Source organism: Typha latifolia, chromosome 7, assembly GCF_019914945.1.
Source record: "Typha latifolia isolate L0001 chromosome 7, TyphaL0001v2, whole genome shotgun sequence".
NCBI classification, from domain to species: domain Eukaryota; kingdom Viridiplantae; phylum Streptophyta; class Magnoliopsida; order Poales; family Typhaceae; genus Typha; species Typha latifolia.
The window spans coordinates 12,401,576-12,427,733 of NC_133092.1; the positions used below are offsets into that span (position 1 = coordinate 12,401,576).

Below are 26,158 nucleotides of genomic sequence, written 5' to 3' on the forward strand. Positions count from 1 at the left end.
ATTGGATTGAAATAGGCTTGAATTAAGGTTATTTCAATTCAAGCTTGATCCTAAATTAGACTCAAAATTAGTTTCAATTCAAGTTTGATCAAAACTTGGCTCGATTGCATCACTAATTAGTATAGTGGTTAGCTCTACAAATTTAATCTTTGTGGGTTATAAGATGATCAATTTGTAGCCCTCTTACCATGGGTAGGGATCAACACGAGTCATCCGGTGTTACATGGACAAGCAATTTGACATGATTTGATCTATTCAATTTAATCAAGTTGATTTCAACTTAGACCATTAAAGAATAAAGACATATGCAACTTATTTAGTAACCAACTCATTTAAATATCAGATTAGATCTATTAATCTATTTTTGCTCAAATCTAATTAAACTAAATTTAATTCTGCTTATAATCTTTGAATATAAGTTTGATAAAATAAAAAAAGTTGACACCCTTCGCTACAGGGATTGTTGGCACCTCTATAATAAAAAGGATGATAACAACATATATGCTAGATCTATCCAAAGCCATGATAATAATTAATATGATATAAACTCTAGGTGGGATAATACTCAAATAATCAAATGGTTAAAGGAGCTCATGCTATACAAGTGATCTAGAATTCTAGATTCCATTCCTAATTGCACTGATTTAACTGAGAAATTATCAAAATTTTTAAACATAAAAATCTAATGGCCCACCTACCTGCCTCATTAAGTATTGTGATAGTAACAATGAGCATTGCTACAGGTACCCTTTCAAGTACCCCCATAATCATATTCTGAGACTAGTAGTTTGGTCAAAACTACTTATCTATCCTTCATGCCATTGTGAAAGGGGTACAAATTCTAGTATAGAATTCACATATATACCACAAATTATACCACTATTATTAAGTGGTAGATGATCTTTCCACCATTATTAAGGAGTGAAAGGAAGAGAGAAAGGAACAAGAAAGAAGTTAGACAAAAAAGAGATGAGCAAAGAAGAGCAGAGCAGTGATCCCCAGACCGAACAAAAGTATGGGACTTTCCATGGCACTGCGAACTACTCTGAGCCGGTCATGGGGTTACCACAGCCGGTTCCGCCTCCTGGCTTTGCCGGTCAACCTCCTCCTCCTCCTCCTCCTCCTGGCCCTGCCTACTATCCCCATGGCTACCAAGCTGTTCCAGGTATACTTCTTGGTCTTAACACTTTGATCTTAGATCTTTTTTCGAAGAAAAGTTTGATTCTGTCGTACTTCTTTGTCGCCCGTTTTAGGAGTATAAAGTTAACATGGTCAAAATTGTAGATAAAGTAGAAGATAGTGAAATTAGATTGACCCAATTAATAGCTCGATCAAACCATATGGGTTAGGTTGGATTTCAAATTGTTTAGGAATGCTAGAATTTGGACGCACTTACTTGTGAGGTTCTGCAGATGAATGAGGAGTCTGCTAACTGTATTGGCACTAGAAGTAGCTAGTTTTGGATTCTTAGATGAGGAATTGAAATAATTAGAAGCCAAATTGTGGAGCTCTGATTGTGAAATGATTACAGGACAAAGAAAGATTAGATCTTGTTATGATAATTTGGGATTTGAGTAACCTCTGGTAGATCATGTATCAGCAGTAGATTGTCTCATAGAGTCAACTAAGCTGATTGATTTAGGTGATATTTGAAGGTTATGTGTTAATTTCACGCAGAAACATAAAAGATAGTCCTCGACCTTTCTATTGTTTCCATTACCCAAATGAATTCTTTATAAGAATAATATCCATCGCTTGCTCGTCCAAGAATAAGAAAAGAAAAACACAGACAGCTTGAAAGCCGTGTTAGAATGAATTTGTCTCTTGCTTATGCCAGTTAACCTACCTGTATTTATTACCAATTTTTTTCATGTACATTTCTAGGTTATGGGCAAGTTGTTGAAGGGCAGCCGCTACGGCGTCTTCCCTGCTGTGGCATTGGTATTGGCTGGTTTTTGTAAGTAATCAATCTTTGTCTACTCATCAACTTGTTATTTTCAACTTCTTTCATTGCTTTGTATCATTTCTTTTATCAGTTTTAACTTCTTTTAATGGTTGGAAGTATCTGTTTTGTTGATTTCATAATATTTGATTGGTTACTTACGACAACTATTTCTTACTGGAAGGTTCATAATTGGATTCTTCCTTGCTGCTATTCCCTGGTATGTTGGAGTTTTTATCCTACTATGTGTCAGATTGGACTATAGAGAGAAACCAGGGCTTATAGCTTGTGTAATAGCAGTAAGTAACAATTTCTTGCTGCACTCTGAATTTCTTTGCTTCTTTCTTATAGTTTTTCACCTGTTCTTTTTAGTGTTTGCTAACATTACTGATCTCAGAATGATACACTTCCCTATCGCCTGGTTTTAACTCTTTCTATTGCTGATAGATTATGCCATCTACAGTTCAAATAGGTTGAAAAGTTGAATAAGTGTTCAGAAACTTCTAGTAGAACAAGAGTTTGGGAATATATTATCTACCAACATGTGTTGAAATATGTGAAAAATGGACTGAGAAAAGGCAAGTAAAACATTTGGTTGTAACAAGGATACCGATGCTATTCTGAAATCAAAGGAACACTATAACTTCCAATCAGCAAACTCTTTTTTATGTGATGTGACTAATCTGTCAACTTGGGACATACTTGGGACATAGATGCTATCAGATTGTCTAACAAGAGTTCATATTTATGAAATTTTATTTGGACCTTTGAGCTTTCTTTTGCACCATCAATAGGATATGTGATTCTAAACCAAAATTCAAACTTTTGAGCTTTCTTTTGCATCATCAGTAGGGTATCTGATTCTGAACCTCATACATCTTTCTGACTTTTCACATATGGAGAAAAGTCTTATAAAGGGAAGTATCTATTGTTTTGAAGTTAGTGCTAGATATATCTTAATATGCTATTTTATGATCCAAATTTACAAATTTGATTATCATATCCTCATTAATAAAGTTTAGCATGTGAATTATACTTACACGCCCTCCAAATTAAGCACTACTGGAGTTTAACTTCTGAACTTTTTACCTTATCTAGTTGTGTTTTGTTAGATCATTCTTCTGGTAGAAAGAAAATTCTAGTTGCCCAGTCTTGATTTCTTTTTTCATCCACTTAAAACTATGGCCCTTATATCTCGAGCAAAAGGATACAGTATAGTAGCATAAAATATTAAGAATTAAAACATAAAGGTATGATATGGCATTATACTATTGAGAATATAAGAAATATACTTAACACACAGTTTGCGCCAAATAATGTTGTAACCGATCTCTACTTATCGTGTGAATGTTTCTTTCGCTAACAAATCATTTTCTTTAGTGTCATATCTCTAATAGATTATCTGTATGACATGACAGGCAATTATCTCCACCGTTGCGGCTATCATTGGGGCGACACATTGAGCTCAAAGTAATCAGCGCTGTACTGTTATTGTACATGTATACAACATAATATATGTATTTTGAACAAAAAAATCTTGTAATATTTCATCATTGTATGTTTGTTGTTAAAGATTCAGATTAGTGTGTTTAATGTTATTAATGCTGAGACTTAAAGCTTTGTTGTTTAATCTTTATAGTGATTAAGGTGGTAGATGCTTATCAGGGCCTCCAGTGCTACCATTTATATGATTTACAGTTTATACTATGGACAATTTAAAATAATTAAAATTGGAAAAAAATATTAATTATATTTTATTCTGACAGATTTTTTTTAAATTTTTTTAACCTTTGGGATGTTTTCTCTGATATTAAAATCCAGATTAGATATAAGGTTTGAAACCTTTTTTTTGTTTTTGAAGTGAAACTTAAAATTCATGAAATATAGGGGCGTGAAAATGAAATGTATGTATATAGGGGTGTGAAATGTAATTTTGGCTTTAAAATGGTCGTCGGCTTCTTGGTCCCAAATCTCTAATTACAATCTTGAGAGAGAGAGAGAGAGAGAGAGAGAGAGAGAGAGAGAGAGAGAGAGTAATGGCAGTAAGCGAAGGAAAAGGCGATCTCACTAAGATCCGCTTCGACCAATCTAGATATGGAACTTTTGCACCGCCGCCTCCGCAGCCATCCGCGCCTCGCCCTCCTCAAACCCCAATTCTTTGCAATTACGACCCGCAGCAACCGCCAAATTACCACGCGATTCCAGGTCGGCGCCCCTCCGATTGCCCGTTCTTGGATCTTTACCAATTCTAATTTTGGGTGTATCTGTCAAAATTTCAGTTGGATATCAGTCTCCTCCCTTCCCCGCGCTGGTGGAGGGCGTTCCCGTGAGCGAGCCGGCAATGCCGGTCTGCGGCATTGGCATTGGATGGGCATTGTAAGTATAAAGTGGTGATCTTTTCTTTCTTGAATATTGTGATGCGTATAAATAAGTTATTATCGGTGTCTCCATTGTTCTAAATTTCGAGGAGTTGTTGACATTTGATTTTGCATCTAAAGTATTTCAAGAATCTGGCCAAGATTGAAAATTTATAGATATTATGAACTGATTCCTTCAATTCTTTGTCTAAGTTTGATAATTGATATAGGACCTAAAGCATGATTGGATAAAGCTTACTTGTGAGAAAGTACAGATATTTTTCTATATTTAATGACGTAAATTTGCATCGTAGTTTTGAAGAATCAAAAACAAACTTCTTTGGAACATTCTATAGTTATTTTATCTGAATATACTACAAAAGAGCGTCCCACTGCATCCATGTTGCTAGAGATTGTTTCCTTGACTCAAACCTGTATAAACATGGCCTGTGTTGGAAATTCTTGCCATAACTTTGACTGGCACTATGTACTGTTTTAAAAAAAATGTAAATTGTATAAGAATTGTAACTGGAAGCATTCTGAATTTTTTAGAACCATTTGTTCGATTGATTCAACAGTTATGATTAAGCAATACTTTACCTCGTGTATCTAAATGATACTCTTAGCTGGATTTATTATGTGCTCTGGTCACAGCTAAGCCGGATAACATCGCATTCAAAATGGATCTTAAATCTTGTGATAATCTTTTTTGGAGTTGCAGCTGTGAATATCAGTGTACTAATATCTTTCTAAAACCAATTTATTTGGTGTATGTTGGTGACAACCAACAAGTGACAATTTTCTCTTTGTTCATGAAGGTTCTTGTCAGGTTTCTTTATTGCTGCCATTCCCTGGTATGTTGGTGCCTTTCTTCTACTGTTTGTTGCTTTGGACTACAGAGAGAAACCAGGATTGGTTGCATGTACAGTTGCGGCAAGTACCTAACTCATGTTATTTGATGCATAAATTTAATTTTCCAGATGTCATTTTGCTCTTGTTAGTCTACTTAATTTGGTATTTCCTTTCCCTTGACTATTATAAAAACTTTTCTGCAGAAAAGTATTTTTTATCTGTGTGTATTAAGTCGCCAACTTATTATGTTGAAGATCATTCATGTTCGTACTTTATAGTAATTGCATTATCTATTTCATTCTTAATTTTGCATGATAGTTGTTTGCGTTTTTCGGTATTCTTTATTTGCTACTTTAGATTAATAATGGGGTTATATGTCTGTGTCTCAGTTAATTAGATTTTTGTATATGCATTCTTCATTCAGTCTTTCTTGACTGATGTCATCTATCAAGAAGAGGGGAATGATATATTTTTTTTCATCTCCTGCTTCTGGCTTGTCCACATGAATAAAATTCTCCTTAATATTTTTTTCATCTCCTTAAGAATGCACTATGGGCATGTCTAATCTATTTTTAATGATTATCTCATTATATCCTAAATTGATGATACAAAATGCAGAAATTTAACCATTTCGTACTCCATCATGTCTAACAAATCCACTTCTCCATATCAAGCTTTTTTATTTTTCATTTTTACACATCTTGATTCCTAACTATTTGTTATTCAAAGCTACAAAACATTGCTGGTCGTACAAAATATTATTTGACTTAATTGGTATGCCATGATCACTGAACATTTAGGTTATACTATGTATCGTTATGTTCCTTTTCAATCTACATTAAAGGTATCACGAGAGGATCATCTTACCAAAATTGTTCCACAAGAAATAATGCAACTGGAATAATCTAATTAGAAAGAAGAATAAATGAGCATGTACATACACAGTCCTTTCTTTACAGAGGTTGATAAGAACCTCTGTATGCCAATTTTGTACATCCTAGTAAGTTCTCCATTATCTATATTTACATTCATCTTGATGAAAAAAAAATGATAAATAGGTACTCTCTTTTCTATATTTTCTCTTCATCATAGTTTTGCTTTGTGAACCATGCAACTTATGATTCAGTATCAAACAATGAAGGCAGAATTTGCCTTCAGGACATTCTGAATAGAAAAACTAACTTCTTTGTCTTCTTTTAGTCAGTAAAGTAAAATAATTACTCATAACTTGTTACATATCTATCAGGATACCTGGCATTATTATATTGTTCTCTTGGCTGGAATATAATGCACAGCATTTTGGTAATATAAACAATTAACTTGTATTGCTCTTCTTGCAGGCAGTTCTGGCACTTATTCCTGTCATTCTTAATGCGTTTAGATTATAGCCTACCTGTTGATCTTTCCAGGGATGGAAATGGGTATGAAGATGATATTCTATCTTGATGAAATTTTTGATGTAATTTCATACACATGTCAAATGTTTTCTCACTTTTTCTTTTGCTCATGTTGTTGTTGTGTTTTAGAGGTATGTATATTTTGTTCATTCATGATGAACAGATTATAACTTATTATTTATCCTGGTTTCGTATTTTACTTACCATATGTTACAGTTATCAGTTCAAATTAGGCAAGAGAAAGTTTATTGGTTTCTATAGTTGGCACTTGTCTGTATTGTGAATATTGTTGAATGTTGAATAATTAATATGTGATAGTGTCAAGGTTATAAAAATCAGTTTACTTTGTAGAATAAGGATCACATATTTGTACCTTTTTTTGGTGAAATTGGGTAGTGCACTAGGTATATTTTCATTAGATCATGAAATAGAAGTATTGGAGGCAGAGGAATATGAAAGAGAAGAGGGAGAAGAAAGGGAAAAGAGGTTAGAGCCTTAGAGGTTTAGAGGTTACATATAACTTGAATGTCTGGAAAGGCAATAGAGGCTCCATAAGAATTTTGATTAATTATAGGCTTTATTCTGAAGAGTCATTTTTCCAGACTCCACCAGATAGTGGCAACTAAGATGTACAAATCAGATCAAATTTTATGATCAATATGATTTTTTCTACTCTAAAATTCCACAAAGCTGGATGTACGTCATCGATAAGAAATTGCCTCTAAAAGAAAGTGATGATATTGCAAAAATTGTGACACCTGGTTTGCTGAATCTTCTGTTGTCACAAATCACATAATCTAAAGGTCCAGAGAATCCATTTTTAGTGTGTATCCTTGGTAAGGAGCTTGCCTATAGAAGCAACATAGGGAATGACTTTGCATTGCTTGGAAGTTTAGGGATTCAAATAGGAGTACTGCTGTCGGGTAGGATACCTCTATCAGGGCAAGTGGGGATACTAGCAGTTTGAGGACCAAATTGGAGTACTAATGACGGGTAGGATACCTCTATCAGGGCAAGAGGGGGTAGACAGAGAGGTAATCCAAGAGGGCCAGTATCTCAAGGCTAGGATCTGAGAAATCCTGAGGATTAGTCTTCACTAGAGTTTATGTCAAGTATTTACTTAGTTTTCTCTACAGTTGCAGTGGGATTACTTATCTTATCACCCAATTCAAATCCTACAATTGTTTTTCATTAGCCTATACATGTGATAACTAATATCCTGAAAACTCTTTTCTTTTTATTGATCGCAAGCTCACAGATTATAAACTAGACAAAAATGTTAATTCTCCTGATATATAAATTGGAAAATTGAGACAAGACTCCCAATAAATAGTTCACGATAAACCTAAATTAGGTACATATAGTGCTTTAATAAAAAATCCATCAAAACATTAACCCTAATGCGTCTATGGGGAGGAATTGAACACATTATCTCCATCATGAGTTGGTAAGACCCAACTATTAAACTACAATGGATGGCTTGATTACTAAACTCTTAGAAGAACACATTTAGCCTTTTAGTATTATATGAGTCACATTTTTTATTTGTTAGTTTTCAAAAAATATCGTGAGGAATATTTTTGAATAAAAGGAGAAGGATCAGAGACATATAGACACAAATACCAATTTTGGAGGGGTATATATGCAAATTAGAATATTGGAGGATACAGGAAAACAATCCTTATGTCATATGCTAGGTACAATGTTTTTGGCCCATGAAAATTTTGAATTACAATGGTAGTTAAAGTAGCACCGGATGACTTTTCTCTCTTGCATCCTGGATATTGGCAACATCTTTTCCAAGATTCTAACTAAGCCAGTAGTTATTGATGCTTGCATGTATTGACTTGGATAGGAGTTACACTAACCAGGACACTAATACATCTGTTACCTTGGAACCACAGTCAATCCCAATTTTATTAAACAAGTACAACTATGATTAATGCACTTTCTTGAGAAGAAAGAAATCAACTTAAGAACTGACTTCACTTCTAGATGATGATCAAACATCATAGTCCACCATTGGAATATGGCATTATCGAGAATAATGACAGAATACTGCAACATTCAAAAAATAAATATTGTTGCACCAAATTATGAGAAGCCTAATGGTCTTTCCCAGGTTGATGTAGAATGATATGAGCTCCATGTTGTGGCTGTAGAGTTATAACAGTATATGGAGCATGAGTATAGGAGTGTGACGGCTCAAAAGAAAATTTTTGGAGGATGGTGGCCAGTGCCATCTTAGCCTCTAGGATGGCAAAGCTCTGGCCTGAGCATATTCTTGGCCCCCATCCAAAAGGGAAGAAAGCATTTGGAACTCTTGATGCCTTCGAAATCCCTTCTGAAAATCTATGTGGGATTGAAATCTTGAGCATCTTCACCCCAAATTTCCTGATCATGATGGATAAGAACTATGGGCAGCAAGAGATCGATATGAGCAGGGAAAGTGAACTCTCCTAATTTGGTCTTCTTGATCGGATGTCGAAATATTGCAACTATAGGTGGACATAACCTTAGAACCTCATATAGTATCACAGTCACCTGCATTTCAAGATCTCATCTGTAAGTAACTTGCAGAGAGACAGATTGTTGTACCAAACACTAGAGTTGATACTCACAATTTTAAGGTAGCTGATGGATTCAAACGTCGGTGAGTTTTTCCCGCAGACTGAATGAACTTCTTCCCTTGCTTTCTGCTGCCAGATTGGGTTATTGGATAAGGGAATCAAAGTCCATGTCAGCAACACAGTAGAATAGCTTGCATTCTTCCATCACATCTTCCATGGTTATGCTGTACTTTGTCCTGTCATTACCATTATTATGTTGCAACAACAATCCAAGCAAGTCATTGCCGACGGCCTCTCCTGTTTTAATGGTTTTCAATTTCTATCTCTCAACATGGACTTGATTTGTCTGTGTATGTTCTTTTGCCTCTTGTTCTTTGCAGTTGGCAGGAATCTGAATCAAAGAAGAAAATGTAAGAAGAAATCTTCTTGATAAATCTTATTCATTTCAGTTTTTGAATATAGCCAATAGAAATCAGTTGATCGATCTGAATTCAGTGCCTGAAGCCTGGTATATAAGGAACCCGAGTGGCTTCAATTACTAGTGCAGCTTGTTCATTTGAATATCTTCTTTCCTTCTTCAAAGTTGCTTCCGAATGCAGTTCGAGAGATGGCATCCCCAGTCAGATTCTTTGATTCAGGCCAAACATCTATCTCAAAATACCCTTTAGATCCAGCTATATCCGGCCATCTCTTTATCATATCAACACAGATGGTAAGGAAAGCAGGAACCATATCCTGTAATTGAAAAATGGAGCATAAGTATGAGGAGGATTCTTTTAAGTTGCATCAGCTTTCAGCATGTGTGACTGAACCTCAAATGGGCTTAATGCTCACTAGAGAGTTATCTCAAAGTAAAAAAAAGAAGCAGGTATGAGGTGTTTTTTTCTGGTCTAAGTTTGTGGAATTATATGAAGTCCTGTTACGATCTTGCTAAGTTCAAGATGAAAAATCATCAAAGTTGATATGGTCATTGCATGCCAATGAGGTTTCCTTTTAATGATATTATCATGCTTGGAAATTCCAGCATGTCGTAGCTTCAATCTAGTGCCATCAAAGAGTCCTTAGTTACCAAGGTTACTTTTCTTTTTTGAGAAATATAGGTACTAAGTAATTAGTCAATTTCCATTCGGAAAAGGCATTTTCAATTCCATTGACATGTAATACTAAAAAATTATCATTAAAATGCATTTCTTCTTTCCATCTTTTGAAGTAACACTTTCATGCTGATTTTGCCTTGGTTACGAGTTTATCATTAATTTCCTTTTTGGATAATGTCAGGAGTTCATTAGTATTCCACAGGGAGCTAAACTATGATAGCTAGTGATAAATGTTCTACAGTTCTTTTGAAGCTATCTAAAGTTTGAGTTCACATTAATCTGCTTCTATATATCGTCACAAGAATGCTTCGATTACTATGAGTCCAAAATATTCAATATCATTCTTCCATAGATTTAATTTTATTCCCTTCAATTGTTTATTTATCTATCTATTTTATCTTTTTTTTGACTAAATTTGTGCTAGTCCCTAGTACCTATTGATTAGGACAAGTAGTTTCAGGTGTAAGGAGTAAGCAAGAGGACAATACAAGTAGCAGCAGATCACCTTCAACTTGTCAAGATGGAAAGCTGGGGTGATGACCTTCCTCCTTTTTGCCCATTCCTCTCCTTCAAGATTTGATAACCCCCATGGCCAGAATTCGAACTTGAGGATTCAAAGGCTGCTTCTCAAACTGGCCCAACTTGTCCACCAGCACATCCCTCATCATCTCTGCGTCCCATATGATCACCTTTGGAGATGGTCCATGCCATGCCACACTTATCTTCCCTCTTTTTTTAAAAGAAAAAAACAAGTATATGAAGGCATAGGGACATCAAACATCATTTATCCTTTGAATGATTCAAGAAAGGAACGATGACAACTGGTTTACAACCCTTTAGAATTTGGTCAGTGGTTTAATCTTTACGGTAGTTTCTACGTGAAAGAATTTATATGATCTTGTAACATTTTGACTATTAAAGTCTGATATACATTGTGGGCTGTTACTTTAGTAGCTAAAGTTTTTAGGGTAGTTGTTGAGTGGACAAATTTCATGCAAATGAAAAAGTTCATTTGAATGATTTAGTGTGCAAATTTACCATATTTTTGAACTGTTCGATGTGTCACGTGGCAAGATCTGGTTGGTCAGGCTAATGGGCTTGGACCATACTTTTATGACCTCCATCTCTTCCTTGACATCCCCCAAGGGGAGCTTGTATGGGTTGCCTTTGATCCCCTGCTGCCTTAGAAACTTCTCTATTGATTTGGGTTTCCACCATATGTTGTAGAAGACAACCAATCCGAGATAGAACAACAAAGCTATTGAACAAACCACTACTGATTCCCTTGCTAGAGAGAGGAGCTCTTCCATTTGCTCTTCTTTTGGTGAAGAAAATTGCAAGAGAAAGAGGTAGGTAGGGTGAATTCTGCATTTATAACCCAATAAGGGCAACAAAATGTTACAATTGTTCTGACTTGTTTGGCAATAGCAAAGTAGATTAATATTGAATAATTTGTTCACCGATAGTCCCAAGGAAATGGAAACTTAGGTAATTGATGATGTGATTGCATGTGAATAAGCTTACTCCAACAAGATGAAGACGTTAATAAATACTCCTTGTGGAGCCATCTGTATTCCTATAGTTGTTCCGAACGAGATGCTTTCTGATAGAATCATAGAAATAGGATATGGACAAAGTTGTCACCTTGAAAATGTAGAGTAAATTTATCCCTTTCATGCTAAAATAAATAGTTCCACAAAAATATTTGAAGCAAATTTCATCCTCTAATTTATCCCAATTTATCCTAATCGATGACCAAATGCAGCCTAAACATCATTGTTGAGAGTAGGATTTCCTGAGCATAATACAAGAGAATTGGCAGTGCTACTAATTAGACTATTTGCAATTTAAACCCTGCCAAGGACATTCTAAAGACTTTATATAAAGTGCCCAAAGCATTACAAATTATTGGTAAATAAATGATCGAACAAAGCAGCGATTAAATTAGTTTAGTATATTTTTACAAGACTACAAGATTTGACAGTACATTTTCAGTTTGTCCTACTACTACTATAAGATGAATTACCTGCTCCTGAGCAGAAAAAATTGATACAACAAGCTCTCTCTTCTGTCAATTGTGTATATATGTTTCAAGAAAACTCAGCACTCTGACTATAATCCTATTTTGTGTCATTCCTACCGTCGTAGATGAAAGAAGCATAATTCTGTCTATTTAAAGAAAACGGAACATGCGATTTGGCCAATGATCATGAGGACGTTATCCCCGTCGCTTCCTTTGGGATTAAAAATAAGAAGCCAATAGGTAGAAGGGTAGCTAATAGCTGCACAATTATGCCAAAGAGAAGGTTATCAAAATGGTCTGACGAAATTTTCAGTGCTGAAGCTAAAGCAGCTCCCAGGAACGATCCCAATGTCGAACCAAGGTTGTGTATGGACATGAATAGGGCAAAAAGTGTTCCCTCTATACCAGGCGGGCAAAGCTGACCTGAGAGTATTAGAAATGGCATCAATCTGCATATTGGAAAAGGTGATTGTTAGAAATCGCATAAGAAGCACTACATTTATGAAGATAATTTTATGCAATAATGAAGTGAATGCTTTCTCACATGATTCACCAAATAGCAAGACAAAGCAACTATGTGAATTTGAACTTGCAAAAGTGCAGTGAATATTCTTTTTTCCTGCTAACTTCCTTATCTCCTTTTCCTTTCTTTCTACCTTCAGTATTTTTATACCCTTTTTCATTCCTAACCAAAATCAATTATTTTTCCTTGTTCAAAACACTTCATCTTCTTTAAGACCTTCATGCAATACATACCCTAGAAAAATCATATTGCATCCCAAGAATGGATTAAGTGAAAGCTTTCTGCAGAAGGATTCTAATATTAGCTTAGATCCATCTTGCAAGCAGAAAAAAAAAAATTAACTTTTCTTCTCTTCTAGCTTACATAATTTATGCAAGTAATGAATATCAATGTCTTAGACACACTAAGAAACTTCATTAACATTTTATATTATACTCTTGAATGAGGTGAAATCCATCTAGAATAACACTTGTATTCCTCATTCATCACCCTAGATATGCAATACAAATATTCAGTCACATGATTCATCAAATAAAAAGATATAGCAACTACATGAATTTATGTTGATAAATTGGAACTTGCAAAAGTATAGCTAATATTCTCAGATCCTCCCAACTGTCTTTTTATTCTTGAACTTTATTATTCCTTTACCCTTTTCCACTCTAATACAAAATCCAATTATTTTTCCTCGCCCAAAATTCACCATCATCCATTAAGTCCTCTGAGCAATCACATACACATTGAAGTACTGTACCATTGCATCCAAAACTGACATAAGTGTTTCTATCACTGGATATCAAGTGCAGAATATTGTTCTTTGAGTGTATTGTGTAAATATATGTGGGGGGAAGCTAGCATTCATTACCCCCTTGCATCTTCCTGCAGCAAAATTGACATATCGGTACGACTGACCAGAAAGCCGCACCACATTAAATGCATTACATAGTTCTCTCTTTTCTCTACATATGGACTGAAGATAGGATGGTCTTTTCACGTCATTTTAGCCTTCCAATGGAAATTGAAAGTGATGATGATCTATCAATCAAAAATGTAGAAGGCTTCTTTCCTTTCTGACCTTCATTACCATCATTCTTATATAATAGGCAGTATTGCAACATTTTTTTCTTTTCCAGAGTTGTTTTACAAATTCAACAACAAATCAGAATATGATTTATGACAATAATTAATGACTTTGTTTATTTTAAGATTTGCCATTTCTAAATTTACCTCAATGCATAATCATGTGATAGCCCAAAGGGGCAATAGTTAGGGAACTGTATGTAATGTTTCAATACAATAATGCAATGCGTACTAATTAATTATCTTAAAAATGAAAGTTCACAACCCTACAAAAAATTAGTAATGTAACTTCCATATGCTACTAGTAAAAGTAAGCAATCATATCTAGTCATTCATCTGTTAAGAAGATAATCAAGCTACTATATTATGAAGCAAATAGTTATAGATTTGTGGTAACAATTTACTCTTAGTAATAGTCAAGAAAAAGAAAATTCAGATATGATATTTTCATAAACCACAAAAAAAAGTTAAAGAACATCATAAACAGAAAAGGAGATACTTGAATTGTTTGATTGTGTCATGTAAAGCTGATCCCCAAAGAACCATGTATTTATCCGGTATCCCGAACTGAACATGCAATCTAGATACTAGAACAATGTCAAGAAGGCTCATTATAGCTAGACCAATATGTGCAAACCTGTGATGTTAAGAAGAAAACAAACAGTTAGACGTAAACAGCTCAATATTAATTTGTTAATATCTTTGAAGTATGAATAATGCAGATGAAAATTCTTCATATTGTAGGCTTATAGCATGATGCTCAATCAGAAAAAGGTTATACAGGATAAATGAATGACAGGTTTTTGTCAACTTCTGTATCTATATTTCCATTGTTAAAATTCAGAAACCAACTTATGACTTCCTCGGAAAGAAAAAATTAGTTGGATGAGAGACTTGTTTTATGATATCTGTAATTTAAACATTCACAGTTTCATACATAAGAAGATTTCAGCAGCCATGGTCACTAGTGAATTTATCTTGTATACCAACTTATTGAATACTGTACCTCCATTGTAATCACGCAACGTGAAATTAACCATAGCAGAAAATCTCAATTCGCTTAACTAGTGTATTCTTTTAAAACAGAAATGAATAACAGACATTAGTCAACTTCTGTACCTATGTTTCCATTGTTGAAGCGCAAAAACTAACTTAACTTCCTCAGAAAGATATACATTAACTTGGATGGACGACTTGTACCATGGTATCCGTAGTTTTAACTTTCATGCATATGAAAATTTCATCAGCCATAATAACTAGTGTTTTATCTTATATACCCATTTATTGGTGACTGTACCTCAACTGTAAGAAAACATTTTTATCATGGTTGAAGGGATATTAAGATAAGACATATCCAGAAGCATTTAAGACTGCAGGATTCTCTAAAATGACATGATTGTTTTTTCTTTTTGATAAAACTCTAACATGACATGTTATCTTTCATATAAATGGCACAAGAGTCTCTGAACACAATTTGAGTATGTAAGGGCCATTTTCCATTCATAACACGAATGCTTTTATTTTTCAGCAGTAAATACTAATGGGGCTCCGATAAATACAAGCACCAACTACAAACTTCAATCTTGTAAGCATAACATGAATTGAAAGAAAACAATCATATGTTAAGAACTTTTGTAGTTTTTGGCCTACCAATGCTATAGTGAGTGAAACTACAAATAGAAAATAGATTATGCCAATAAGGAGTGCCAAATTGACTGCTAAACTTCAAGCTCAGTCATCAAGTAAACAAGCCATTGTTCCTCTAGAGTTGGATAAAGGACACATGAGCATCATAACGACTTAGACTGGTAGTAATTAAAAATTAACAAACAAAAAAGAAAAGTTTACAGAGCAAATGGGGCACATTTACCCTCATGCAATAGTTGCTAGAATGCTCTCTCTCTTAAAAACAAAAAACAAAACAAAACAAAACAAAACAAAAACAAACAAAAACAAAAACAAAAAAGTTACTAGAATGTTAACGTGGCCAAGGAAGCTAAGATCCATGTTAAAGTCAAAATCTTGTGGTAATGTAAGATTAGAAATGTCTAATTTGTAACATCTTTGGTAAACTAATACTTAACCCGTGATATTCCTTCAATTCAAGATTGGTCACACTACACAAGAATGAATAGGGAAATTCCTTGCTTCAGTAATTCCTTTGTAAAATTCTATCGATTGCTCACATCATGACAACATGAAAGAGGGCAACTCTGTTGCTCTTGATCAGTACCTATAAGCCAAAAAGAACAGGAGCTTGGAATCTTTTTGTTTTCTTGCAGCATAGGAAAGTGGTCTTTTAGTATATCAGCACTTCTAATTGGTCATGTAGAGTTACAAGGTGCAATATTTTTATAATTTTATCAGTTGAAAAGGGAAGTACATCGAGAAAACAAACACATGAACTTGGAACTTAGCAGTTTCTGCAAAGTTTATGAAATATTACACGAGTACTTAACAGATGCGAGAACCGACTGATAGATAGGATAACATTTCACTCACATTTCACTGGAATTATATGCAAGTACCACCTGTGGCGCCAAGCATTCGTTAGTTGGTTGTTCTATAATTTCGAGAATGGAAGGAAAGGAGCAACTCATAAATCATCAGTTAAAGATACCGAGAAAAACAAGGTCATGTTGATGACTAATGAATAGGCATCCCTCCGAAAAATGTTGATTTCCTAAACATCTAGCAAGAAGATGATCGTTCCTTTATTGGTGGGACATCCATTAATGAGAGATAAAGCATAATACTAACCAATTCAGAAAATCAACAATAACATAGAAGCACTGAAATTTGATGTTACAGCCCAGATGATGAAACTGCTCATGCACTTTCTTCTAGATATAATCATGAGAATGCAGAGATGTAGTGGAAATATAAAAGCTCGAAGTGCTAAAATTACTTACATGAGAATATTTCTTAGTTTCTTGTGCCTGAAATAACGATTGTAAGTATATGTGCCAACCATTAGGCCAATCCATCCAACAACACGTGCAGTCCCCAAGAAAGATGATTCCAGATGTAGAACCTCAGTTTGATAATAGAACATTACCGTGGAGAGGTTTGGAATTGTAATGTGCGAAAAGAAGAACCATGCCATAGGTCTGACATTGCAGAAGCCAAAAGAGAAAAACATAATGAAGTACGATGAACCTATAAGAATTGTAAATGGGAAATAATAGATAGTTCAGGATATTGGAAAGTTCTAACTACCTTAGGATTATAGGCTGCTTAAATGCTCCACACAAGCTTAAAAAAGCTAATTTCAAGGATAAGTATGATCTTGTGAAAAGTGAACTGTGCTGTTTCTCATGATTCTCAGCCTTCATAGAGGTTGTTTTCCTTTTGGCATTTCTGTGCCTGCTTGAGCGCCTTCTAATGCCACCAGATTTGAATGTTTCAGTCAAACCATTACCAGAGTCAAAGCTTTCATCTACTTGATTCTCCATTTGTTTATGTCTGTTATCATGTGATGCCTTTTGAAGTCCTTCAGGGACTTCCTGAATAAAAGCACATGACAGTAGTTGGATAGTCGGAAGAATGGAAAAAAGAAGAAAAATCATGTTTATTTTGAAATTAGCTAATGCATATCCTCCCAACAAGCTTCCACATATTCCTCCTAAGGCCATCAAAGACCAAGACAATGACTGGAGATCACCAGCAAAACCTGAACTGTAAAAAAAAACAATTTTTTTGCACATATTCCAAGATCAGAAAATGAACCGAATTGGGAAATTAACAACGAAATAGGCACATACGGCATAGTCCGAATTGCCTCTGCAATCATTGCATCAACAACAACATCTGCCATGGCAGATCCCAAGTTTTGTACCACCAAGAGAGCAGTAAGAATATTGCTTGATCTCCTTAAAGATGCTGTCAGACCAAGAACAAGCCAAGGAATAAGAGAGAGTACAGTAGCTATAATCAAGTACGGTACTCTTTTCCTCCGTCTAATAGGAATGCAGTCTGACAAAATTCTACAATAGAAAGATAAATGGTATCAGAAATAATTCACAAGTGCAAGACCAAGCACTTGAAGTGAATAATCTACTGCATAAATGATAATAGTAGCAGAATCTTAATATAAGGGCACCTACCTTCTTTGTCATTGCTTTATGCATTTACTTAACCCCCCAAAAAAATCACATACACACACACACCATACCAATGTTTCATACAATACATATAATGACAACAAGACATAATATAGAGTTTGAAACTTTGAACCATATTATTTGAATCAAAGACTAACATCCATGGTAGGGCATGCCGGACATGGAATGGGATAGCACAAGTGTGCTGAAAAATGGAAGAGCAACTAAAATGTTCCTATACACAATAAAAGAAAGGGTGTCCAAGTGCACAAGTACCGCTAAAACACTGGGTCTGGGAGGGAAGATGACCCATGAGCTGATACTTGTTTGGTATGGAGCATGCTGCTCAGTGCCATCCCGCATGGACACAAAGGAAATCCATGATTTGGAGTAGTACTTCCCTAATAACTTATTTGGTGTTGATTTGTTCATGATATCATACTTGTGCTTCTAGTTATACTGTTTGAGTAAACAGCACATGTTAAATAGAATGTTGATCACTTGTATGTGCATTGTGCAAAAGTAAGATCCTGAGATCCAAAAAATTTCAACTTATAAAGCTCACAATTCTTTCCTTTCTTAGTGAAAATATGAAGAATCTAATATGGAACTTTTTCTTTGAATTGAGTACGAACTGATACAGAATTTCAAGTCAATGATGTATACACCTATATCTGCACTCTATAGATTTAACTTAATCTTGTAGATAAAGAATAAACAAAATACATAAGAGATTCTATTAAACATTAATAAAGAAGTCTCATTTTGGCATGCTTCAAAATGAAAATTATCATCATAAACATTAGAAAAAAAAATGATATCATCATATTCAAGGCTTGTCTGGCTTGACAAGTGAGGCTAGAATTTGTCAGCTTTATTAACAAAATTAAGTGGCCCTCAAATATAGTATCTATTTTACTAGCAGATTTTCTGTAAAATTATGAAGTCCATCACTTCATCTTATATACATAACAGTCTGTTGCAAAGGAGCTTATAGATATATATTTACCCATATATCGGTTTTATACTCCAAGGAAAATATGCAACTGAAACCAAAAACTGAGACGCAGAAGGCGAGAGCTTTAGAATGTCCTTCAGCTGGTAAGAAACAGCTGTCCACACAAAGGACCTGAAACCCTGCAAAATGAAGACCTATTAGAATTTGAAATTTCGTTGAAATTAAACTAAACTAGATATAGTGGAATCTAGAATTTAACATAATGAACCAAATGGAAAATTCACCCTGAGAGCAGGGAAAAAGAGCCAAAAAAGTTGTCAAAAGAAAGTGAGATCAACAAAATGGTAATAGCATAACTTCTTTTTATAAGCTGCCAATGTTTCATAAGAGAAAAGTCCTCATAAGGAACAGCGAGCAAAACATTATTATCACATAATCTAATTTATCTGGCAAAGATAAAACTTCAGAATATATCTTCAAACATGTACTCTATTATGATGGGCTCTAAAAGTTTTAAACGTAACGAATGCATCACACAATAGTCAATTTCGCTTCAAAACAAACACTGTCAATGTGGTATAAGAATTTAGGTGTACTCTTTTTCAATTTAGAATGAAACACTTAGTTCCATGGTTGTACTTATCCATATATATTTCTCCTTTTGATTGCAAATCTAGAAAAAAGGTACCTTTTATATTTTGATGAGCCCAAAAATTGAATTTCATTTAAATGGGTGAAATGTTAACTCACCCTGACTGCTAAAGTGCCAAGTTAAGCTGTTAGATAACAGTGATTTTTATAGTCTATCACCAACGTCAAATAAAGTCGTATCAAACCAGTAACATGGAAAATGTCTTATCAACCTCTCGTGCAACAATCTCTGACCCCAAACACCCACCTATAGAATCGAATCAGAAGGCTAAAGAAACCAATCCAAAATGACACTTTTAATTATAAATCATACAAACAAATACGACCTGAGTGAAGTAGATCAAAGAGACGATCCACAGGAAAGACGCCCCAAAGGCAGCTCTCATCTCCTTCACCCATCCGATCGCCATGGCCGCCGCCGCCGCCTCTTCGTCCTCTGGATTTGGTCGGATCCGACCGAACAAAAATGAATCAGAGACAGAAGAGCGGAAGGATTCGCTTCGGAGACTTCTTCCTCTTTATTTCTCATGCGGGTGGCGTTGGGAAATCAAGGTTCCGAAACTCCCTCGCGCTCACATTCGTCCTGATAAATTTTAGGGTAAATTACATTTTCATCCCATCATTTTTTTTATATTTTTCTTTTTCGGATTACTACGTTTTACCCCCCTGGTACGCCTAAATTTATATTTACCCCCTTAAAATTAAATACAAACTGAAATTATTATTTTAAATACTTATTAGAGATAAAGTTATAGATAAAAATAAATTTTCTAATATATCTAAAATCATAACGAGTGGATTTCAAATGACTATATATTTTTATCATCTGCCAAATTATTTTAAATTTATTAAAAAAATTATCAAATTATCTACGACTTTATCTCAAATGAGTTTAGTCGAGTAATTAGTGAATTTAGGCCTACAGGGATAAAATATAAATTTTTTTTAAAATCCCATCATCAACTGTTTATCACTTTCACCTCACTCAAAGAATATATATATATATATATATATATATATATATACACCCTATAAATTATTTAATTATATTACTAAGTCCCTTGTGTTAAAATTTATATTAGAAAAAATTTAAAAAAAATAATTAACTAATTAGATGGATAAAAAATTTCTTACTTTCTCTTCCTCTCTTACATTAGGAAGTGAATTTTAAAGAAGTCCGAGAAGATAATTAGAGAAAAAGATGGAAGAATATGAAAGCAATACATGGATAATTTTTGTTCAATCTTTGTCAAATTTTTTAAGATTATTTTTATAAAAAATTCAATATTTGATGGAGGAAAATTTGCTATACAATTAAGTAATTTAGGGGTATAACTGTCCATATACTTTCTTTAGGGGATGAAAATTATATATAGGGAATAGCTGAGGGGTCAACATGTAATTAACACTAAACTTTAGATCGTTTTTAATACCTTTCTTGACGAAGGAGTGTCTGTTACGCTTACTTTTCTATGTCAAACATTTGACTTTTTGTTAGAGTTTTGACCACACATTATTCGATTTATCCGATAATAAGAAGATGGGATAATTGCACTGACACCTACCTCTAAGTACTGCTCTTTTTCGCACGCAACTTATATATATATATATTAAACTCTTAAATTATTAAAAAAATTTCATCTTAATTTACCATAAATTTTGTTTGCTTTTTTTCTAAAAAATTTAATCTAATAACAAATGTAAAGATATTTTGGAGGTTTTCTACCATTGAGAGAGTTATTGTGTCACGAAAAATAAATAAAAATGTCTATGTAAAAATAGGTAATAATTTAAAGAGTCTAGGTGTAATTAGTATAAAATCAGGTTCAAATTTGACTGGGCTAATTAGCATATAAAAAATTCATCAAATATGAACCCTAAAATTTTCGGAGGAATTTAAATATATAATATTATATATAATCGGCCTAAAGATCTTGTTGGGTCATATTAACCCAAGCATCATAATGTTAAGCTTGTACCGTTGTATCACATAATGATGAAAAAATAATTAATTCACGGTTGAAAAGTTAAAAAGATAATGAATCAAGAATATCCTTTCCCCTTGATGCCTTGCAAGCACCATCAGGAGAAGATGAACCCCCTGGAAGTAGATTCATACAACAACTAGGACAAGGTACTCACCGAAGAGAATAGACCAAGTGTTCAAAGGAATGTAAAGTTTTATTTGTTTGAAAGCTAGAAGTACTAGTAAAATAAGCACCTCATTTGTCTTAGACCATAACCAAATCAACATGTTACTAAGCAACCTGCTGTTCAAATTTCCTTCAGCTGGTGCGAAATTAACTTAATTTTGGTTACCATGAGCATGAACCTCATCATTCCTATCATCGAACGGTGACAATTAGCATGTATACCACCATGGGGATTTGAGTGTTCCAGATATCAAATATATAAACATTATATCTGCAAATCTCTTCAACTGAAAGAAAGGAGAACAAGAAACTCTAGATGTCAATCACTTGAAGAGATAATCACTCAAGTAATACTTAAGAATGCGCACATTACACATAGTAAAACCAACTTTAGTCTTGTGCACTTCGGGTTCCCTTCTGCTCCTTTTAACATACATGAGTTCCTGGTGTATGTTTCTTTTGCAATATAGAATGAACTCTTCAGCTGCAATATATTGGAGTAGAGGCAGGCTTGTAAAGGAATGGTTTGACAGTGTGAGAATATCCTGATGGCAGGTTATAGGTGAACTTGACACCGGAATGGGCATCTCCTCTTCTAGTGCAGTGCCCATGGAAGCTGCTGATGGGCCTCGCCAAGCATGATTCCCACTTGTCACTCTCAGGCATAGTCTCTGCTACAGTATAGATGCCTTTTGAGTTCGTGAAGGCCTGATAATTGAGAACCTCACCAGATTTAGTGATGCAAAGAACAGCAACTTCAGCACCTGTAGGAAATACAATGACAACCAAATGAATTTGCATTATCTTGAAGGCTCAACAGGTAGATGAGTCTGCTAAAAGGAAGACACAAAATTCAATTGCCAAACAATTAGGAAATATATAACAATATATATGGACACAAGCTTCTGAAACTATACAAAGCACATGATAGAGTTCTAGTCTTCTAGACCATGCTATTTTCTTAAATGTCAAATTATTGTAACTCGTAAACCATGGAAGATGGGTTCCCAACTCAATGATTCTCATCTGAAAAAATTAGAGAAACAACAGTCTACTTTATGCCTAAGTCGTAATTCCTCTATCATGTTGTACAAAGAAGAATTTAGAATAAATATTATTGTACACATGATGCATCTACTGAGGATAGCACCCGCTGCAGTAGAAGTCTAAAACCAAGAAAGTGTAGGACCTGCAATCTTTGTCTTCAACCTCTACAGAACTCAAGCGTCCAATTTCTGAGAATTGTCTAGATCTAGACTATCATTTTCAGTGGCCCTCATGTTCCTAAAAAAATTTGAGCCCCATTTGCAGGTGCTGAACGAGCACAAGATCAATGTAACAGAAAGAGTATCAGAGAGAGTGAGATGATATTTCAGAAGGGCCTGTTCTGATGCATCTAATATGTAACACATGATTACATCATAGAATAAAAATCTATATTTAAATTCTTAAGAATACTTAAGTTGTCACAAAAGATTGTAATCTCATCCGAGAACCATGAAAAGTCCATCAGCAAATCCGTGAATACTTGATGACAGTGTGTTGGATTAGATGTATATGAGTGACGGAAATAAAATATAATGATGGGAAAATATATGTGGCATTCTTTTCAGTGACAAGTACTAGGTCTATAAACAAGTAAATTTGTAGGAAATTGTCTAGTTCTTCTATGTGACATAGAATCAAGGATCCCTAGAAGTGCAGTGTGTAGAAGATAATATGATGATCTACAAAAAGCAACAACAAGTTCCCAGGATCAGCTATACATAAAGAACGGGGCATGCTATATTTCAATTGGTGTTGTTCCTAAATAGCACAACATACCTGGATCTTTGAACAAGAATTTCACATTTCATAATTGCCTTAATAAGCCTCATGATGACTAGAAACACAGAGTACAATTTTAACTACTTTCCAACATTCACGAAGCATCAAATTAAAACCACAAACTTGGTCAATCCCAATAGAGAACTTCAAGAGAACAAATCAAATTCTGAACTTTAACAAGAAATTCATGTCATCGCAACATAAATAGAAGAAGAATTACCAAAATTCATTCATAAAGGAATCAGACCAATAGTACTTTAACAATAGAAAATCTGGATTCAAAAGGGGCAAATAACAGGCAACCAGGAAATTAATATCAATCTAATCAGATTTGTAATGGTTTACCTTCCAAGATGTGGTCTTCCGGCCCTATGGAAGCATCGCCACAAACGTCGCAGACCACTCGTCCCCGGATCTCACCCGTCCACGCCTCCGCAGAGCAGAAAGCGAGGAGCAAAACAAGGAGGAGTAGATCTATCGAAGATCTTACTGGCTCCATCTCTGGGACTCAGAAAAAATTTATAAAAAAAAAATCCCCCCTTATTACTCTCTTTTTCTTGCGATGCTTGTGAGTTGAGAGAGAGAGAGAGAGGAGCACGATGACTTTGGGAAGTTGGAGACGAACTTAGTCCTCCACTCCTCCTAGGGTGAAAGCGGATCGGGTACGGTCGTACGGATCGAACAGAAGTAAAATCCGTATCCCCATCCATTTATTTATTTATTTATTTTACTCTAAATATAAATAAGAATATGGATAATAAACTGGGAGCATAATTGGTTGGCAATCAGCCAGCCAATCAGCTTACAAATTGATTGAAAAAAAATAAAAATTTGGGATAATTACTCCTAAGACCCTCAACTATATAAAATCTCCTAAATACTCCCATTTAGTTATTGTACTGCAGAAATGATGATAAAATAGTTATTTAATCTTTTTTTTAATTAAGTCGTAAAGTGATACGCAAAAAATAAAGGGATCAAGAAATAATTAATTTTCATCTTTTTATTTTATAATAGAAAATACTCTACGTTTTGCCTTCATAATTATTCACACACTGTAATATGGATATCATTAGGGCTCTTATATTTTGTTTAAAATATCTCAAAAATATTACGCTGCTAGTTTTTCTAATAGTTAGTTACCATATACTGATATAGATTAAACTTATAGTTAAAGTAAAAGTTAAATAGAGAATTAGATTTTAAAGTCAAATAAAGAGTACTTTAGATTATTTTTTTATTCCATTACTAAGGTATTTTTGAGGCATTAAAACAACATGCCCATGATAAAATTCCATAAAATAAAAACAGAAGATAGTGTTTTTAATAAATTCTCCTTTCTAATAATTAAATTTAAAGAAAAGATGTTTGCCTTCCTTTCTTAAAAAGATTGTTTTCAAGATTTAAACTCACTACCTACCATTTGAAATCAGATGGTAGAATATCTATTCTCTGACTTCTTTCTCACTATAATTTAGCCAGTCTAGTCATCGAGATCAATTCGATCATATAATAAATAAGACCCAATGAGAGCTTAATTAGAACCACCAACACTCACTGTGTATTCCAATCAGAGGTTTAGGTACAGCTTTATGTTTACCTTTTAATTATCAAATTAAAAGTAAAAAAGATATATATTAATATGATTTAATTTTCCTACATTTTATTGAACATAAAACGAGAAGAAAAAAAAAAATAATAGTAAAAATTATTATCTTCTCGTTCGAAGGGAAAACTGGAAGCTTTTTCATATACAAGTATGATAAAATGTACAACAATAATAACAACAAACCCGAATCAATGCTGTTATAATTGATACCATTTATTTTTAAAATCATAGGAAAAGAAAAGGAGAGAGAATTAAAACAGAAACCCTTAACGCTCCATTTGTTCCCGTTCCCCGTCGCCGACTTCTTCCACGGAAGCCTGCGGCGCCGAGATGGCCGCCGCCGACATCGCGTCGGCGAGGGCGCGCATCGCCCTTACCTGCATCTCCAGCGCCGCCACGTAGTCCGCCGCCTCTTCCAGCAGCCTCCCCGCCGCCAGCTTGCGACAGCCTGGCACCAGCCGGCCCAGCGCCCTAAGCCGATCCCCCACCTTCGCCTCCTCCCCCTTCCCCCGCCTCACCATCGGCGGCTGCGCCGATCTCGCGGGGCAGCGCCGGCGGATCCGTCCGCCGGCCTTGAGGAGGACCTTCCGCCTACGTCGCCCGAGGAGGATGGCACGGCTCCAGCGGGACTGCCCGCGGGCGGTGAGGGCGAGGGCCGCGTCGGCCGCCGCCTTCACGGCCGCGGCGCGCTGGGGCGCCTGCGCGTGCCCTTCTCCGGCCGCGCGGAGGGCGGAGACTAGGCGGCGGTTGTAGGTCTGCTCCTGGCCGGGGGTTCGCCACTTGGTGGTCGGTTGGGAATTTGCAGTCGATCGGGGCTTTTTCTGTAAAGTGGAAGAGGAGGAAGAAAGCATGATGGAAATTTTGGTATGGAGAGAGAGAGAGAGAGAGAGAGAGAGAGAGGGAGAGAGATGAATGATTTCAGCAAAGCAAAAGGAGGAGGAGGTGGTGGTAGACAATAGACATAGTGGGGATGTACTTTAAATTAATACATAGGAAAGTGGTGTTCGTTTTCTTCA

General features: G+C 35.1%; 5 protein-coding genes and 1 long non-coding RNA gene across 10 annotated transcripts; 2 read left to right on the forward strand and 4 right to left on the reverse strand.

Moving 5' to 3' along the window:
• The first annotated feature begins 800 nt into the window (after positions 1–800).
• Positions 801–3,572, forward strand: LOC140792412 (large ribosomal subunit protein eL20z-like). The gene is made up of 4 exons (XM_073143408.1): positions 801–1,165; positions 1,885–1,957; positions 2,127–2,241; positions 3,361–3,572. The coding sequence occupies exons 1-4, from the start codon at positions 970–972 to the stop codon at positions 3,403–3,405; spliced, it is 429 nt and encodes a 142-aa protein (XP_072999509.1). The 5' UTR covers positions 801–969; the 3' UTR covers positions 3,406–3,572.
• Positions 3,573–3,923: 351 nt separating this feature from the next.
• Positions 3,924–11,257, forward strand: LOC140792453 (large ribosomal subunit protein eL20z-like). 5 transcript variants are annotated; one of them, XR_012109757.1, is made up of 6 exons: positions 3,924–4,147; positions 4,222–4,318; positions 5,118–5,236; positions 6,496–6,572; positions 9,499–9,528; positions 10,676–11,257. XR_012109757.1 is itself a non-coding variant. In XM_073143466.1 (5 exons), the coding sequence occupies exons 1-4, from the start codon at positions 3,979–3,981 to the stop codon at positions 6,537–6,539; spliced, it is 429 nt and encodes a 142-aa protein (XP_072999567.1). In that variant the 5' UTR covers positions 3,924–3,978; the 3' UTR covers positions 6,540–6,572; positions 10,676–11,257. The 5 variants fall into 5 exon arrangements, 4 of the variants coding, with proteins under 4 accessions (XP_072999567.1, XP_072999568.1, XP_072999566.1 ...); XM_073143466.1 differs by lacking the exon at positions 9,499–9,528; XM_073143467.1 differs by lacking the exon at positions 10,676–11,257 and having other exon boundaries at positions 9,499–9,639.
• On the reverse strand, positions 8,518–9,509 carry LOC140792455 (uncharacterized). The gene is made up of 2 exons (XR_012109758.1): positions 9,170–9,509; positions 8,518–9,092 (listed from the first exon to the last, which is right to left on the reverse strand). It is a non-coding gene; the product is annotated as an uncharacterized lncRNA (long non-coding RNA).
• Positions 11,258–12,135: 878 nt separating the features above from the next.
• Positions 12,136–20,153, reverse strand: LOC140792452 (probable folate-biopterin transporter 4). The gene is made up of 7 exons (XM_073143464.1): positions 19,880–20,153; positions 18,954–19,081; positions 17,606–17,827; positions 17,061–17,519; positions 16,754–16,951; positions 14,341–14,478; positions 12,136–12,687 (listed from the first exon to the last, which is right to left on the reverse strand). Exons 1-7 carry the CDS (start codon positions 19,961–19,963, stop codon positions 12,423–12,425), a joined length of 1,494 nt encoding a protein of 497 aa, XP_072999565.1. The 5' UTR covers positions 19,964–20,153; the 3' UTR covers positions 12,136–12,422.
• Positions 20,154–21,903: 1,750 nt separating this feature from the next.
• LOC140792749 (uncharacterized) lies at positions 21,904–24,216 on the reverse strand. Its single transcript, XM_073143914.1, has 2 exons — positions 23,879–24,216; positions 21,904–22,470 (listed from the first exon to the last, which is right to left on the reverse strand). The coding sequence occupies exons 1-2, from the start codon at positions 24,030–24,032 to the stop codon at positions 22,187–22,189; spliced, it is 438 nt and encodes a 145-aa protein (XP_073000015.1). The 5' UTR covers positions 24,033–24,216; the 3' UTR covers positions 21,904–22,186.
• A 1,039-nt stretch (positions 24,217–25,255) lies between these two features.
• LOC140792748 (transcription factor bHLH149-like) lies at positions 25,256–26,151 on the reverse strand. The gene has a single exon (XM_073143913.1). The coding sequence runs from the start codon at positions 25,991–25,993 to the stop codon at positions 25,409–25,411; it is 585 nt and encodes a 194-aa protein (XP_073000014.1). The 5' UTR covers positions 25,994–26,151; the 3' UTR covers positions 25,256–25,408.
• Between the last annotated feature and the right edge of the window lie 7 nt (positions 26,152–26,158).

Coding starts and splice junctions, on each gene's coding strand:
- LOC140792412 (XM_073143408.1), top strand. CDS start 970: ATGAGCAAAGAAGAGCAGAGCAGTGATCCCCAGACCGAACAAAAGTAT. Junction 1,166..1,884: donor TGGCTACCAAGCTGTTCCAG/GTATACTTCTTG, acceptor GTACATTTCTAG/GTTATGGGCAAGTTGTTGAA. Junction 1,958..2,126: donor ATTGGTATTGGCTGGTTTTT/GTAAGTAATCAA, acceptor TCTTACTGGAAG/GTTCATAATTGGATTCTTCC.
- LOC140792453 (XM_073143466.1), top strand. CDS start 3,979: ATGGCAGTAAGCGAAGGAAAAGGCGATCTCACTAAGATCCGCTTCGAC. Junction 4,319..5,117: donor ATTGGCATTGGATGGGCATT/GTAAGTATAAAG, acceptor TTGTTCATGAAG/GTTCTTGTCAGGTTTCTTTA. Junction 5,237..6,495: donor TGCATGTACAGTTGCGGCAA/GTACCTAACTCA, acceptor TCTTGCAGGCAG/TTCTGGCACTTATTCCTGTC.
- LOC140792452 (XM_073143464.1), bottom strand. CDS start 19,963: ATGGCGATCGGATGGGTGAAGGAGATGAGAGCTGCCTTTGGGGCGTCT. Junction 19,082..19,879: donor CTTTGATCTACTTCACTCAG/GTCGTATTTGTT, acceptor TTCATTTTGCAG/GGTTTCAGGTCCTTTGTGTG. Junction 17,520..17,605: donor GAGGCAATTCGGACTATGCC/GTATGTGCCTAT, acceptor TTTTTTTTACAG/TTCAGGTTTTGCTGGTGATC.
- LOC140792749 (XM_073143914.1), bottom strand. CDS start 24,032: ATGGAGCCAGTAAGATCTTCGATAGATCTACTCCTCCTTGTTTTGCTC. Junction 22,471..23,878: donor GGAAGACCACATCTTGGAAG/GTAAACCATTAC, acceptor TATTTCCTACAG/GTGCTGAAGTTGCTGTTCTT.
- LOC140792748 (XM_073143913.1), bottom strand. CDS start 25,993: ATGCTTTCTTCCTCCTCTTCCACTTTACAGAAAAAGCCCCGATCGACT.